Below are 16,147 nucleotides of genomic sequence, written 5' to 3'. Positions count from 1 at the left end.
CAGGATGCTCCTATGCACCGGCCACTGATGGTGAGTGGCTTCGCGCGTTTGGTGTCGGTTCGCCTCATTGGGCCTTGCCTTCTAGGTAACTTGGACGTCGCCATCTTCCGTTTCTTATATCGGCACTAAGGACCTTTTGACCGCGCGGCTTTAACTTGACGGGCTCTTTCGTGTTCTGTTGGTGCCCTTGTTGGTTATGGTACCTATCTTGGTCTGGCAACATACCTAAGAAATATTACCTAGCATTTTTAAACCCCTCTCGGAGACCTCAACTCTCGTGGGCCAAGGACGAAGGTAGGTATCTCACCGTAGGTAGGTAATCTCTTGCTTACCTAGGCTAGGTAGGGTGCGCGCTAGCGCGGGCGAGGTAGGTACCTAGTGAACCTCTGTCGAGTTCACGACAGCTGTGCCTTTGACCGCTGAATGCAAAAACCACCGATTACACTACCTAGCAAAAGCTCTCTAGGTACACTTGACTGCCCGTGTTCAAGTCAGGTACAAATCCCAACCCGGGTAGGCTGTGACTGCTCACAGAAATAAGCTCGCGGACGGACCGAACTATATCATAACATGAATATCCCACATAATCTCTCCCTCCCTTTGGGTACCTAGGTCTCGTGGGAATATGGAGCCGTGATTGGGACTGGATACCCAAGGCTTCGTTCTCGACATGGTGCTAGATAAAATCAGCATCACAATCGCTCAGATCGGAGAATGGCGATGTTTCATAGACGGGCACTCACCACCAAAGTTACCATGGTTGATGAGTCCACCGCCTGAGTTGTGCTTCGTTGTGTCGTTGATGCGGAGAGCTTTGGGGCGCGGTGTTGTGCGAGTCGCTGGAGTGCACGATCGACGCAGCTGTGTACAGGTAGGTCTCGTTTTCACCCACAGTATTGGTCTGGTTGTGACCTCTGCTGGTCTCTTCCTCTTTTGAGGCCTCTCTTTCTTTGGCTCTTTGTTGAGGACCTTCTTGCCCTCTGCGACCTCCCTGTCGCGTGTCGCGTTAGTTCCTTTATTCGTCACCTTTGTCTAGAAGCTAAGGTGATGTGTGCTGGTACCTCTGGACTAGTCGAGGTGATGCGGTTGACATACTGATGTGGTGATGATAGGGGTTACGGTTGGTCTGGTGGATTATTCGGAGTTCGTCAATAAATAGGTAGGTATATAGGTAGGTATATGACGGCAAACATTGATGATCGCGGGCGTTAGACGAGCTCCATTCTTTTTTCTAGATGGGCGTCGAAGAACAGCCCGTGAGAAAGCATGAGCATGTCAATGGTCCCTGCCTTTGATAATTCGACATTATGGACGTGTGATTGTATACCTAGGTAGAGGTGTGGAAGTACTAGGTATCTTTGAGACCATGAGAACTAACTGGAAACTCGAGAGATACAGGAGCGAGGAATGGGGGCGAAGGTCTTTTAAATATTGTAGAGTGTCAAGGAGGTCATCCCTCAGCATGACCAGCTCATGAGGTGGCCTAGTCATACGTTTGAAGCAAGGGAGTAACCTGAGCAGAAAGGGGACTGAGTCGAAAGACGGTTTAGTCACAAATCAAAACCCACCGGTACTTAAACAAGTGACTCATGAACATGGCTGACACCGACTGACATGCACGTGAAGCAAGCTGAACTACTAGGGAGGTACTTGAGTAGAGGTAAAGTTTCAAAGTGAGTTCTATCTATTGTAGACCGGGACTACCTGATTGAGGCTGGCGTTGGCTACTCCTTATTCCCTGGAGTTATCTGCTCAAGTTTGAATCCTGCTAATACATCAGTGCCAGGTGGGCTTGTATTTGCCATATGGTACCTCTAGGTGATAGTCTCTTCCTCAGCTTCCTTGTTGGACGGTAGATGGGTGCTGTCGCTTGCTCCCTTTCTGAACATCAGCTGTTTCTTCCCTTCCCCGACAGGGCTGTAGCTGGCGTTGGTCATAACACCGATGGTCTGGGAGTTGAGCTTGCGCTGCACCAACGTCCAACGAGTACTGCCGTGTCCTTCTACCTCAATGCCAAGGCCTTGAAAACGCTTTGCGAAGCCGACAAGTCCTTTGAGTATCCTGCCTCCAGACAAAGAGAGAGTTCAGGACTCATCCTCGCTGTCATTGGGTTCCTCACCGCCCACCCAAGCTTGGTCAATCCAATAGTCCCAGTCGAAATTGTCATTCGCAATGGTCTCCGGCGGATTATTGTCTGCGGTAAGGGTTGGAGCCGCAATACTAGAGGCAAAAGGTGCCGCATTTCCAGTCTGTGCCCGCAGCGCCTGAGCTATGAAGCCCGTGTAAGGTTCTCCGGGGATTTGCGGAGATCCAGATGGCGCCGTTGCTCCCTGGTTGAAGGAATTCATGGGCAAATCTCCAAAAGCATTGCGGCCTTGATAACCACTATCCCAGATGACAGCAGATTGGTGTGTTGCACTGGCAGCGTTGGTAGTCGAGCCTGTACGAGCGGTCGTCACGCCCTGGAGTTGAGGAGAGATGACGCCGGCGTTGTCTGCATCAATGGCCGGGCCATGTTGTCGAGAAGGGTCGGTTGCGCTAATTGCATCGTACCATGAACGATTCACCTCAAACATGTCGAGGTCCAAATTGCTGTCAGTCCCATCCAAGGCGCCCCAATGACTCGTAGAGAATGGCGTATTTGCCGATTCTCGGGTTTGATGAGCAGTAGATGGAGGTGGTGGCAATGAGTAGTGGTGTTGATCGCGTGGCCCATGATTCAGGTTGGGAACTGAATAAGCATCCGTACTGGCGGCGGACATAGGGTTTGTGACGAATTCGGCCGCCCGTGTGCCCTGTTCCAAGGAGGTTCGGTCCACGTCGAAAAGAGTATTAGACGAGCCAACACCGGTGTTTGACGAGACACCGTTGCCATTGTAGCTCTGAGGCTCCGAGGCACTGGCTTGTCCGGCGAGCTCAGGCTCGGACACTGCACTTTGGTACCCATTTCTAGCCGCCTGGAGCTCGTACTCCTCGGCTAGTCTCATCAGGGGGCCTTTTACCACCCTTCGGCGTTTGCTAGGCCTCTCGGAGGCTTCGCCGCTGGCTGTTTCGGGCCTTCCCTCACCAAGGTGCTCCTATGCACCACTGATGGTAGGCAGGCCCGCGTTCTGCACGGTACCGTTACCAAGTGTGGCTGTTTCGCTATTTATTCGCGTGGCCTTCACGGGCAATTTTGTCGTCTTTGGTCCTTGTGGCTTCGCTGCGTTTGCAGCAAGCACCTTCTGACCGGCTTGAACTTGCCGGGTTCGCGTGGCGTTGGTGCCCTTGTTTAACACCTTGGTCTGGAAATTCGAAATATGTTAGATAGGGTACGATTGTTGAGTTCTTGCGCCGAGAAGTGAGGTATCTTACGGAAAGCTCCTGCTTAGGATTAGCAGCAAAGCGAGTGAGGTAAGCTGGCTGGGTCGCATTCACCAGCGAGGCTTTTGGTCTATGAAAGTATAAGGCGGGTTAGCAAACGTTCCTCCGTAAACTTAGCAAGTCAACCCAGGCCTTGACCTACCGAGACTAATTCATGGGTGGACTGAATTCTCTCCCGGAAGTTTTTATAGTCCCCATTCTTAGGGAATGCCTCATTACAGTAGAGAACGGTGTCGGGCGTTCCCTTCTCCGCATCAATTGCATTAACCTAACCAAAGGTTAGTACGGTCACTTCGCAAGACAGTCCAAGATGTTGTGGTCATGTAGGGGTACCTACCAACCAGTCCCAGCTCAGGATATACTTCTTTAAGTCAGACATTTCCCTGACCCGCTTCACTTGAGCATGGATTTCTGGCCCTTTGCTCTTTCCCTGCTCGTGGCCCTTGTCTTGCCCACCAACCTTTGGCCTTTCGACCATATTCGCGGGCTCGGCGACCATCCCATCGAAAATGTACTTTGCCAGGCGAGCTTTCTCCTCAAAGTCCTTGGGAATATCCCCTGGTACTGGGTTAACCGGCCGACTCGTGCGAACCCGAGCCCAGTGACGCAGTGCTAGCGCGTCACTCCAGGATTTCAGGAGATCCTGAGGAAGAGGAGTGAACTCCTTTGGGTCACTGGATTCTGTTCGGCGATTTTCCCTTTCAGCGACCGTCAGGTAGCGTTCAAGGCCACGTAGGAAAGGCTTGGATTGTCCAAGTCTGGCCACCGCTTGGTCGATTAAGCCGCTGTCGTGATGAGTTGCGAACCAACGGTAAACTTGCCGAGCAAAGTTGACCCCAGAGAGAATCCTTCCATCCTGGAGAGAAGGATTATGGAATTGTTGTTGGATGCCATTTGCAATCTCGGCGAAGGATCTCAAACTTTCATCGTCGTTCAAAAGGTTGTCGTAGATGATGTCGATCGTTTTCCAGCACTCGATCTTCTCGTGGTCGGACAAAGCGTTGGACATCATGAGTGCTACCAAGCTAAAAGGCGTCGGGTCATTGGCGCCCGGATGAGGAGGCTGAGGGAAGCTCATGGTGAAGACTGTAGTGGGTATGATTGGTCTATGGATAGGGCTTGTTAGTATATAAGACCTGAAGTTCGAGTGCTCAACATTGATAGAAAGCTTGCAGAGAGTTCCAAGAAATGAGAAAGTGATGCTGATGAAAATGACTGAGCAGCAGCGGGGTACCTGCCGACCCCTCACCAAAGATGTCGGTGACGGTAAGGTGAGAAGGTCTGAGGAAGTGAGCTCGAAGTGATTACCGACTACCAGGAGTAGCGGAAACAAAGTCAAGATCTTGATCTCCTGAAACTGGGGTACACCAGAGGCAGAAGACCGTGATCAGTTCTAAAAAGGCAGTGATTGAAAAGAACCTGAAGGCACGGAAAGTGGACGAAGAAAGGGTAGGGGCAAGGAGGGGTCACAAAACAACAGTACTGGCTCCGCTGTCAACAGACCAGCGCCACTACCAGGTGGTGGGGTGACGTGGAGGCGACCGACAGGCAGGAGACTGGACGAGGTGCAGAGGAAGTCATCACGAGCAGCAGGGAAAGAAGTCGTTGTCGACGCCGACATAATCGACAGTCGCTGGCAAGGGGAAGTGATTGTTGGACTTACTGGTATTTCGTTGCGGTCTTCGAGCTTGCTGATCAGGCTTACTATCTCGACGGTTGAGGAAAGCGAGTTGCTCGTAAATGCAAAGATCGAGGTGTGGTTGGAGAGTTTTTGGAGGGGAGAATTTCCAGGTGGAAAGGCTGTCTATAAGAATGAAATTTGGAAGGCTGGAATATATAGAGTGGAGAGGGGAGGATTCGAGGCTGTAAACCTGGATGGGATTTCTGGCACCTGAGGACGTAAAGGACGGGAGGCAGCGCACAGGGCAACCGACACTCAGCTAAGTAGATCGCAGGATTTGTTTGGAAGGTTTGGCACTGAACCGTTGGCAGACACTCGGCGAGAGAACAGGTGCTAGGCCACTTACGGTCAATTTGTTCTGCTCAAGGTTCTCTAGCAAGGCAGTAGGCGGCTTTTTCGACCGGATGAACTCATTCTCCAGTTGCTGAAGTATAATCAGTATTGACGATGAAGGGATGTGTCTTTTCTTCTGTCTTGATTTGCTCAGTACTGGTCCTCGTCTTCTTTCTGAAGAGGCACTTGCCCTCTAAACGATACATCTGTGTGTAGGTATCATCCTACTCTTCGTACACAGGGCTCGCGTTCCTTTCATTTATATATATTGATCCCGCGGGCTCGTGCATACGGTAATGCCAGTGTTCGAGCTGGAGCGCAGGACGGCAGGGAATTCCCCATAGCGGGATACGATACCAATCAAGCACCAAAATTCGACGTATCTGAGCGTGTTTGAACATATCTCAACATGGAGGGGAGGGGCAGGGTTGAAGAAATCAAGCAGGCAAGGCGGCATACTGATCAGAGAACACCCTGCTTCAGGAGAGCTTTAGCAGCTAATTAGTGACCGCTGGCAAACCTTCAGGCGTGTCCAAGAGCCCCCGGCTTCCAACAAACACTCTGTTGCTGCCAACCTAGATGTGCCATCCATGCTGTTGACTGAAGGACAAGTAGAAACCAATCCGTAACCCGACTGCTGAACCGATGCCCGCTCGTCTCTCGATATAAGAAGTGCCAGGCCGAAAACGTTGTTACTGTGCCATGGACAGATTCGCTGTCGATAGCACGCCTTGAACAAATTCTCCTCCCATTTCGGCCCCCAAAACCGTCCCTGGCCGCCGATTCGATGCTCGACCATACTTGACATACATCCCCCCGCCAATTTCTGTTTGACTCGAGAATCTAGTGTTCGTTGATGGCCGACACTGCTGCTTGACCCGTAAGTTGTACTCGCACGAATACTGTTCTCGACCGAATACTGCCGGCTATCCATGTAGTATCTCACGAGCAGTAGCTGAAGCTTGAGAAGACACGACAAGAGCTCGACGAGGATTGCCGCATCGTTGAGTCTGCCACTAGACAGCAACAAGAAGATAAAACCGAGAATTGAGCCCCGAGAAACAAGAACATGTTGCAGATGAAGGAGGAGAAGATAGAGTCGAGTCCGGCGACACGGCCACTACCGTAGCTGGCGAGGAGCACGCGGCGAAAGAACAAGACAAGCACCGAGCGAGCAATAACAGTTAAGGGAGCCGAACGATGATAAAGAATATGACAACGACAACACGACAAACATGCCAGACTACAGACTCTCTTCGAGCTGGCTACTCGACAGTCTTGTTCCGACAAAGACCATTGTTCACGGCGACACCATGGCCCATTGTTCTGGCCTAGGTCGACTTCCTTGGCGAGAGGAGGGGGACCAAGGGAACGGTCAAGCGAGCTTCTGTAAATCTACCACCCATGCAAGCGAGACCACCCTGGCAGCAGTCCAGAATGGTCGCAGTGACAACCCGACACGACACCCCGCGATCAGGAGAGAGCGAAATTCACGAGTAGTCTGAAAAGGGTAGCGACTGTGACCGCTACGAGAGCGTACATAGGGGGCAAGACAATGGGCTGGAAGCAGAAAAACACCAAAGAGGGCACAGGAAAGACAAATGATTGTGGTCTCCTCGCTCGAGGCACCCGAACAACGGTGAAGGTTAGCGAAAGCAACGAGAGCTCAGGATACTCAGCAGCCGCCATAGCGACTTGTGCTGACGGTGTCGCAGACCGCCTTGGGAATCATGTCCCTCGTCTTCAACGTCTCAAACCCCCTTTGTTTGTTTATCGATCCGTAGCCCACACCATCGCAAGTCGCGACAGCCGCTTGGCCCCAGCAAAAGCCCGTTGCTTCAATCGCTACACTGCTGGCCTCTACATACGGAGCTCGCGTTGCCGGACTTCTGGCATGCTCTGCTCGCGTTACCTTAGAAAGGCGTTGGCAGGCGAAGCGATGAAGCAGAAGCGGCTGGCCTACCGATGGCCACGAGCGCAAGGTGAGCGAACCCTTCTCGGTCGAGACAGTTGACAGTTGGTTTGTAACTGTCACTCCGAGAGCGCCGAGGACGGAGTCTCGAGGGTTTGCGATGTCCATAGGCCACGGAAAGGTTGTCCCTTGGTGGTCGAATCAGCCGCGTAAAAGGGATAAATCTGAAGCAGCGATCGATGTCATTTCCATAACTTGACAAGCAAGTAACCCGTAATGAGCTTTGTGGTATCGTGATAATCGTGGTAGCTTGCGACATTTAGCGAGACCTGAGACGGAACTAAGAGTAGGAGAAACAGAATCGAAGCAACAAGTCGGCACTTGCTCACCAGCAACGACAGAAGAAAGGGGGCGACAACGAAGTCGAGTTTCCTTTCCTTGCACGCCACTATGCCAGACGAGGAAAGAGCACGACAAATCTCTTGCAGGAACCGGCAAATCAGACAGGAGCAGCAGACAAAGGCATCGCTCCTGCGTTCTCCGTCCATTGTTCCTGCTTCTTTCACATACCGAAGTCGGAGGCACAGCTGCCAAGGATTGGTATCATCAGGTGGGCGAACTGGGAAATTAAACGAGTGCTGAAGGAAAGAGCGACGACTAGTCTGGTTAGTGTAAGGACATGAAGTCCATGACTTGCCACATCCCCAGAAGCAGTCAGTGGCAACTGAAAGGTATCATGGAGACTGCGAAGGCGAGATGTCGGATACCTCTATGGAGAGATGTTGTTCGTCCAGTTGAGTTGATGAGATGAAGGAAAGAAGAAAGCTGATGTGGTGACATGAGTGTCTAATTCAGAGATTGAGATTCTGGAAAAACCAGCATGATGCCACCATTTGTGTCAATACAGCAGCAGTGCGAAGTGTGCTTCCTAAATTCCATGCCGTGTTAACATCTGCCGATCAACATACGTGACATGCAGCAAGTCGTCGGTTGATGCTATGCATTCCCTTTGGTTCATGTCGGAGACCAACTTGTCCCCTAGCGGCTTTACTCCGGCCAGTCGAGAGTTATAGACTGAAGTTACGATGTAACCGAACACCTCGCCACGGAGTATGGAAACCTTCCATGCACAGATGCAGGAACAACAACACCACCTCTGCGTTTCCATTCCAAAGTCAACTTTGTCAAAATCTCGTGCACTTCCAAGTCCAAACCCCTAACTAAGTAAACAACAAAGCGCACAATAACCGCCGTCCAAACCCTCAGCTTAAACAAAGTAAACTACCGGGTAAGCGACACCAAGATATTTAATCCCAAGATGGAAGCTCCCGTCCAGTCGACATTGAGCATGTTGCTGACATAATCACATTACACACCCCCCCGACCCCCGAACGCTCATTACACATAACGACATGTCATTTGCCAAGAAAAGTGGTCGCCGATATTTATCCCATGCAATACGACAGATGGCTGGATGCAACACCGTGGACGCCACCACACGGCACGGCACTGCGCCCCTGGAATGCTTGGAGGCTCAACATCGTCTCTCAACGACGTCCCAAGACGCTGGTAAATGAGGCCGCGCGTACATCTGACCCTTCAGGGAAACCTTCAGGGCATCGTATATAAAAAGGGAAGGTAGTACGGTTTTTCCGAGTGGCTAAGAAAGCTTATTCTGTCACAAGAAAATAGTCGGTTTGAGGTGTGAATGCCCCCTTGTTTCTTGGAGTATGTATAGCGTACACTATCCATGCAAGAAGTGTGTCGACACCTGCATACCTACCTAGAGGTATCTTTCTGGAATCTCGGTCGTAATTCTTTGTAGTGGATAATACAAGGTTGATTATCAGCCAATACCGTCCACGAAGATGGCTGCATATGCAGCTAGCTAGCTAAGGAGCAAGCTTAAAACGCCATCGAACGAGTGTGTGTACAGGCCTTCCCCGATTGAGATGGAACACAACTCTCTGTCACGAACTGCGAACTGCAAAGACTGGATGCATGCGGCAAGTAATGGCGGTAGTTTACCTACCTACCATCGATCCGGCGACATGACCCGGGCCGGCGAGACACCATTAAAGTTCTTACGTGTGATACTACCTACCTACCTACTACCGACGCCTCTCGTCCAAGCGAGACACACCACCACCATTCGACTAGACCCGTCACCCCCCCACCCACCTCCGGCTGGCTGTTATAGGCGAGAGTTTAAATGTGACCTTCCTCAAACACAATCCCGCGCCCCTATGTAGTGTAGTGTATGTTGTATGCCGGTACTATCACAGACAGACGACGAAGACCCTTCTCAGACACATCCGAAGGAAGACTATCAAGGACGATCAAGTGGTGCTTGCCCTTACTTGCTAAATCACCGATATCTCCACAGTCGCCCATTCCATTGGGAACTTCTTCTAGCTGCCCCTGCGGCTGACTGGACTGGAAGGAATCCCAGTGGCCTCCATACCCGGGCAGATCACTTCCCTCATCAAGCGGGTGATACCTCCAGGTAGAGTGGTATCAAGGTTAGCCGATAGTCACTAGCAGTAGGTAAGACACGGTAGAGCTAGTAATGAGTGTAACTGAACAGACCCCTGAGGGGGGGGGGACTGGGGAGCAACCCACATACCAGGTAATCGATACGAGCACTAGATGGTGTAGTGTAGGTTCCGAAACGGAGCCCCCCAACCCGGAAGAGAAAACCTCGTCGATGTTTCTTCAGGTTCTTCGTTCCATGTCGCTGAAGATGCACGGCCGTGCGTGGGTTGCAAGCAAGTAACGCAACTCGGGACCAATCGCAACCATTACCATAACCATTTCCATAACCACAACCGTCTGCACCTCCTCGAGGGTGAACGTTGATTCCCAAGATGCGACCATGTGCATGTGCATGACCTACAGCTGCAACTGTTCAATGTTCACGGCAGTGTGTATAAAGGTACCATGGTAGGTAAGGTAGGTAGCGATATTCCGCCCGCCAGCCAGCAGACTGGATGGACCCTGATTCCGCACGCCTTCCGCTGTTAATATCGCTAAAGTATGCGGGCACTTAATGAGCTGTGGTGACCTATGTGGTTGCTGCTCTCTCTCCTACAACAGTTTAGCGTTGTACATCGTTCCGTACTTCCGGGAAATTTAGGCGGGTGGGGGGCATGGGACACTTTATCCTTCTTGGGGATAAGACAAACACTTGTGTTAAAGAAGAAGAAGAAGAAGTAGAAGTAGAAGGAAAAAAAAGACGGAACTGGGACCGAATTCCGCGGCGCGGCGCGGTGTCCGCTACCTACCAGACAGATAGAGAGATAGCGGGGGGGAGGGGACGGGGAGGGGACGGCGGACAACCGCCGCGCGGCGCGGTGCGGTGGACAGGCAGGCAGGCAGGGACTGGGTCACCGGGAAGTTTAGGTAGAACTGGGGATGTGTATGCACAGCCGGTGGTGGTGGACTGGTGGTAACTGAGGGATGGATGGATGGATGGGGCCGGGGAGAAGGGGGAGGAGGGGGGGGGGGAAAGAAAGGGAGCTGAACCCGGGTTCCACTAACGGTGGGGGGAAGAAGGGGAGAAGGGGAGATGCGAATTCGATAAGGCCGGCTGTGACATTTGGACTAGACTACATGTGATGATGTGGGAGAGAGAGATAGGAAATAGATAGTCGTTGTTGACTCGGTTGTGCAAGGGAGGTGCCGGTAGTGTAGACTACTAGACGAGGGGGGGATAGTAATGACGGGAGTAGTGTAGTGTAGTATAGTATAGGATTTGAGGAGGGATGGATAGTGTAGTAGTGTAATACCATAGAAACTCCTCCTCTTCCCCACAGAAACCTCAAGGGGTGGTGAAGCAGATTGGGGCGTAGTGGCTGCGGAAGACTCGCCGTTGGGAAATTGATTTGGTCAAAGAAAAGACTAAAATCGAGCTCGATCTCGATGAGATAACTACCCACACGACGGCGTCTTCATGTGTACCTGGCCTAACCGTAAAGGAGAGTCAGCATAGTCTAGGTCGGTCCTATGTGTCGCTATAGCCGTCAGATATCATAATAAGAAATGTTATTGCATAGTGACGGAGAAACAGCATTTGCCCATTTCTGTCAAGACACACTGAAACATAAAGGCGGTCAGTCAATCGCCTGGCCGGACTTGGCAATATAGTGTACCTAGTGTATGCTAAAACCAAAGAAGGGTACGGGTATTCGATGGCCTAGAGGTACAAAAGTGGAAAAAGCTCGCTAAGAGAGATCACGAAATCCCTTGAATGAACTTTGTGTAACGCTTCACGGCTGCCCGTGCAGAAAGAGGGCTGGGGGCCGCGGGGATCATTAAAAAAAAGCCCCCAAGACAGCCCAATGGTGTGGCTCTGCTTGTAACGAACTGAGCCTTGGTGTCGTTCTCGACCGTGTCGCTGGAAACACTCAAGTCCACTTTTCTTTCCTTGGAGGTTTGGTGTCTCCACGAATCCAAGTTTGATGGGTGGATGGGATGGGATGGGCACTCACATCAAACCAAGAAGAAGTGCCGAGCGCCACCATCTCTCTCGTGCCCCTGTACCTTAGCTAGCTTAGCTCCCTAGACCCTGATGCTGGCTCGTTCGTTCCCAGGCCCAAGGCTCGCTTCGACGTCTGCAGCGGCGTATCGAGCAATGGGATGCGTTCCCGACTTGAAGAAAAGTGGAGGCCGCTGGGAGTCGGAGTGGAGACACCACATTCGATGCTTGGTTGACGAAGAAGAGGTCCGAGAGCGAGATGCCTGCCTGTTTTTCAGTGGGGGTATTGTAGGTTTTAAAATGCCAAAGGGGGGTTCGTCCCCCCACATCCCTCCGCCCGGATAGGCGATCAATGCCCTCTACTGCCTTAGTTGGGCCATAAAGTCAATGTTTGGTGCAAATATCCAGATGGGCGATCGACAGGAGAGAAATGACGTTTCCATGATGGCAGAATACTCTTTCAAAACCCAATTGCCGATCCTTCAGTTTCCATCTACCTCTAGTATACCTAATAGTGTAGTAGTGTAGTCAATGGACGACGGGCTAGAATATCTGACCTACCTTAATGTGTAACTTGAAAGTGCACGGTCAGGCCAGCAAGTACATAAAAACAATAGCGCGTGTTTCCGATGCCTGGGGGCATGGTGATGCCGTGATACTAACTGAACTAGGGCACAGTCTAGTGTTTTGTTTAGTTGTCGGAATGAGCCCGGGCCCGTTTAAAGCGGGGACCTTGGATGGGGCCACCGACCGACCATCCACGAACACGCGAGTTCGTTGCCCAGACTTGAAGCCACGAGTCCAATTCCACTTCCATTCTCCTCTGTTGAGATTTGAGAGAGAAAGTGGGTGTAGCGTGACCTCTTCAGACCAACCGAACCACTTGCTCGCCCACGGGTACCTTTGCCCGGCTCCATTTCCCTTCCCTTCTCTTCTCCACACAGTCGCGCTGCCCGACCGATTGTTACAGTCCCGGGCCCGTCGCTCCAACGGTCATTCGCGGCGTCCCCATATTTTTACTACCATGAGTTTTGGTTTCTCAGCGGCGTAATCAGAAATCCCCCCCAGGCCCAGCCAGGGCAGAGAGAGAGAGAGAGAGATATCCCAGGGGGGGGACCTACAGATGTAACCGTCTCGGTTGTAAAGGGGTGCGTTGCAACGGCCACTACTACCACCCACGCGCCATTCAGTGAGTCGCCTCTTTTTTTTTTCGTCTCTTCCTTCTTCCTTGCATTAAGGGGTCCCCGGTTGCAACACTACCTTACCTACAAACTCAAAGCAGAACGACGTCCATCATTTCTTTTGGGGTTTTCGCCTTGCTTGCTTGCACACCGCACACTCTTTTATCAATCTTCAAAACCCCGCCCGACGATGGATCAGATTTGACATTTTTGAAATCCATTTTTCAGATCCAAGAACGCCACACACACACTGTTCTCCTCTCTTCCCGTTCGCCCATGCTTCTTTGTGCTACGTATTGTTACCAGACAATATCGTGAAGAAGCAGCAGCAGCAGAACTCATCACACAATAAGAAAAAATGACAGTTCCCGTCAAGGGCCGAGGGCCACAAGTCGCCGGAGCTGCGGGGCTTTTCGTCGCACTCAGCACCGTCGCCGTCCTATTACGATGCTATTGTCGAGTCATTATCGTGAAACAATTCGGTCTCGATGACTGGTTGACCTTTATCTCATGGGTATGTTTACCTCGCTACCTACTTTTTCCCCCTCTCTCTCTCTCTCACACACACACAAAGCGCCACGCTTGATGCTAATTCGGGTCCAAATACCTAGTTCTTTTTCGTTTTCTATTGCACATTCTCCATTGCGGGCACACATCACGGCACAGGCCAACATGCCGTTGACCTTCCACCAAACGAGCTACCAATTGGGTTAAAGGTAAGCCTTCCATCATCCCGCTTGACGACAATTATGATGAACATGGCGTTAAACATTGGTCCCAACTTGTATAGTGGTGGTGGGCATGTGAACCCGTCTATGTCCTCGCCGGTCTCGCCTTGAAAGCCAGTATCGGCGTCCAACTCCTCCGTATCGCCGTCTCCAAGACCCACAAGCTCATCATCTGGATCACCGTCGGCACTCTGGAAATCGTTGGTGTCGCCTACTTCCTCGTCTTCGTCATGCAATGCATGCCCTCCGAATACTTCTGGACGCGCTTCACCGGCGGCACCGGGTCTTGCATGAACCCCCAAATCGTCGTCGACGCCACCTACGCCTACTCGGCCATCACCTGCGCCACTGACTGGATCCTGGGTCTCCTGCCCATCTCTCTCGTGTGGCACCTGCAGATGAACTCGCGCACGAAACTCATGGTTGCCGGCATTCTGTCCATCGGTGCAGTGTACGCCTCCCTCCCCCCTCCCCTCCCTCCCTCTTATTCTCCACATACTAACACCCAACCCACAGCGCCTCAACAGCAACCATCGTCCGCATCCCCTACGTCAAAGACCTCGGCAACCAAGCCGACTTCCTCTGGGCCACCTCCGACGTCGCCATCTGGTCCACCGCCGAAACCGGCATCGGCCTCGTCGCCTCCTCCCTCGCCACCTTGCGCCCTCTTCTCCGCCTCTTCCTGACCAAGTCCCAACTGGGCGAGAGCACCTCGGGCGGACTCGGCACTCAGCAATTCGGCGCCACCACCAACGCCAACGGGTACATCCGCAGCCGCACGCCCAAGAACGGCGCCGAGGAATTCGGTCTGCGCAACGACATTGGCAAGGGCCGCGGCGTCACGACGGTGGTGGAAGCCGGCGGCAGCGACGGGACGAAGCGCAGCATGTCGGGCAGCAGGGAGAGCGTGGGACCGCTGACGGCGGCGAATAATTGGAACACGAGCGAGACCAAGTTGACGGATATGAGCAGTGATGATGGGCATGGCAGTGGTGGACATGGCGGGAGCAGCGGGTGGCCGACGGGAACCAAGACGACGACAGTGACGCATGTTGTTGAGTCTTGAGGAAACTATCTGGTTGTCTGGTTGTCGTTGACGGAGAAAGGGGCCGGTTATTGTTGTTGTTGCTGTTGTGTCGGAAAGGAAAGGAAAAAGAGATGGACAGGACTGCGGGTTGAACACCACCACCACCACCAATCACCAATCACCTAATCGACTGAGTTTCGTGTTCTACGGCGACCCTCTCCGTCCCATCGTGTGCGGTCCATCGGTCCCTCCGCCCCCCACCAGTCATCGCCATCGTCAAAGCGAAAAGTCATCGTCGTCATCGTCGTCAAAGCGAGAGGCTTATACTTGGCATATTGTTTTTCTGTCTGTTCTGTTTTATATCCATACATCCATCTATCCTCATCATTATACCTACCTATTGGATAACTTCCTTTTTCTTGTACATATATCCACCCTCTCTTTCTCTTTTCTGCATCTTCTTCTTCTTGTTTTTGTTCTACAATACCTATGTCCATGGCGTTTTTAGAATCTACTCCGAAAGGGCGAGTGAGGTGTGTGTGTGTGTGGCCTATAAGTGTATGAAATTTGAAAGGTTTTAGCGTATCGGTATACCTAGAGGTAGTTCGACTTCTTTTTGGAAATTGGAATGGTGTTGGAAAGCGAAATGTTTACCTACCTCTAGCTAGAGGTACAAAACTGGATGGAAATCAAGTTTACCATCTAAACTGTCTTGGCCTGCTCTCGTGCACTATGTTGTGTATTCTTCAGTTCCGCGTGACCAAGGTACACCGAAAGGTATCGGGCTATTGGTTCGTGCTCTTGGGGATTGGGGAAGAGCTTGTTCCAGGCACCGTTCGTGCCGCCGGGGTACCTTTGCTAATCAAGTCATGGCGCAAGGAACTCGTACCAGTGGAGGGGCTAGGTTGTTCCTTGTCTACACAGTACACAGTCCAGAGGGGACACCGACCCCTCTTGACTCCAATGTTACGATTGTGGTTTTGGTGATGGCCAGTGTCATTCTGCCGCGAAGGACTCTTTATGTGAAGAGATGACCATAAGGGAGGACGAGAACAATCGCAAAGAAGTCCAGACATGCAGAAGCAAGCTTCAACTTTCTAGCTACACTACCTCTACACTACCTGCTATCCAGTCAAACAGATTCTACTCTACAGAAACAACCTCCTCCAAATATGCAAGACCAACGACCATGAAGACAACGACTTGCCCCGGGGTCTCCCCCGATCCTGCTGAGTCTATCCCCCCTCACCTCTTCAAACTTGATCCGGGTTGTCCAGTGTTGACTGAACAACCCGGCTATTGTCTTGAGCAAACCCAAACCCATGGTCGCGGCGAGATGGCCTCGCGGTACTCCTCCCCCTCTCCCCCTCTCCCCCTCTCCCCCTCTCCCCTTTCCCCACCCCCCACCACGGACGCTTAACTTCGCTCTCTTCACGGCGACGAAC

The 16,147-nt window shown here is 52.0% G+C and overlaps 2 protein-coding genes across 2 annotated transcripts; one reads left to right on the top strand and one right to left on the bottom strand.

Annotated features, from left to right (window-relative positions):
* Window positions 1-2,084: 2,084 nt before the first annotated feature.
* On the bottom strand, window positions 2,085-4,441 carry NEUTE1DRAFT_98869 (uncharacterized protein; the record flags this gene model as incomplete). Its single annotated transcript, XM_009850668.1, has 7 exons — window positions 2,085-2,264; window positions 2,554-2,567; window positions 2,750-2,995; window positions 3,128-3,284; window positions 3,355-3,425; window positions 3,502-3,631; window positions 3,701-4,441. 7 exons carry the CDS (start codon window positions 4,439-4,441, stop codon window positions 2,085-2,087), a joined length of 1,539 nt encoding a protein of 512 aa, XP_009848970.1.
* Window positions 4,442-13,113: 8,672 nt separating this feature from the next.
* Window positions 13,114-15,234, top strand: NEUTE1DRAFT_77999 (uncharacterized protein; the record flags this gene model as incomplete). Its single annotated transcript, XM_009850667.1, has 4 exons — window positions 13,114-13,461; window positions 13,559-13,663; window positions 13,738-14,126; window positions 14,192-15,234. The coding sequence occupies 4 exons, from the start codon at window positions 13,306-13,308 to the stop codon at window positions 14,739-14,741; spliced, it is 1,200 nt and encodes a 399-aa protein (XP_009848969.1).
* Window positions 15,235-16,147: the final 913 nt, after the last annotated feature.

Source organism: Neurospora tetrasperma (assembly GCF_000213175.1).
Source record: "Neurospora tetrasperma FGSC 2508 unplaced genomic scaffold NEUTE1scaffold_2, whole genome shotgun sequence".
Lineage (NCBI taxonomy): Eukaryota > Fungi > Ascomycota > Sordariomycetes > Sordariales > Sordariaceae > Neurospora > Neurospora tetrasperma.
This window is presented reverse-complemented; position numbering and strand designations above follow the sequence as displayed.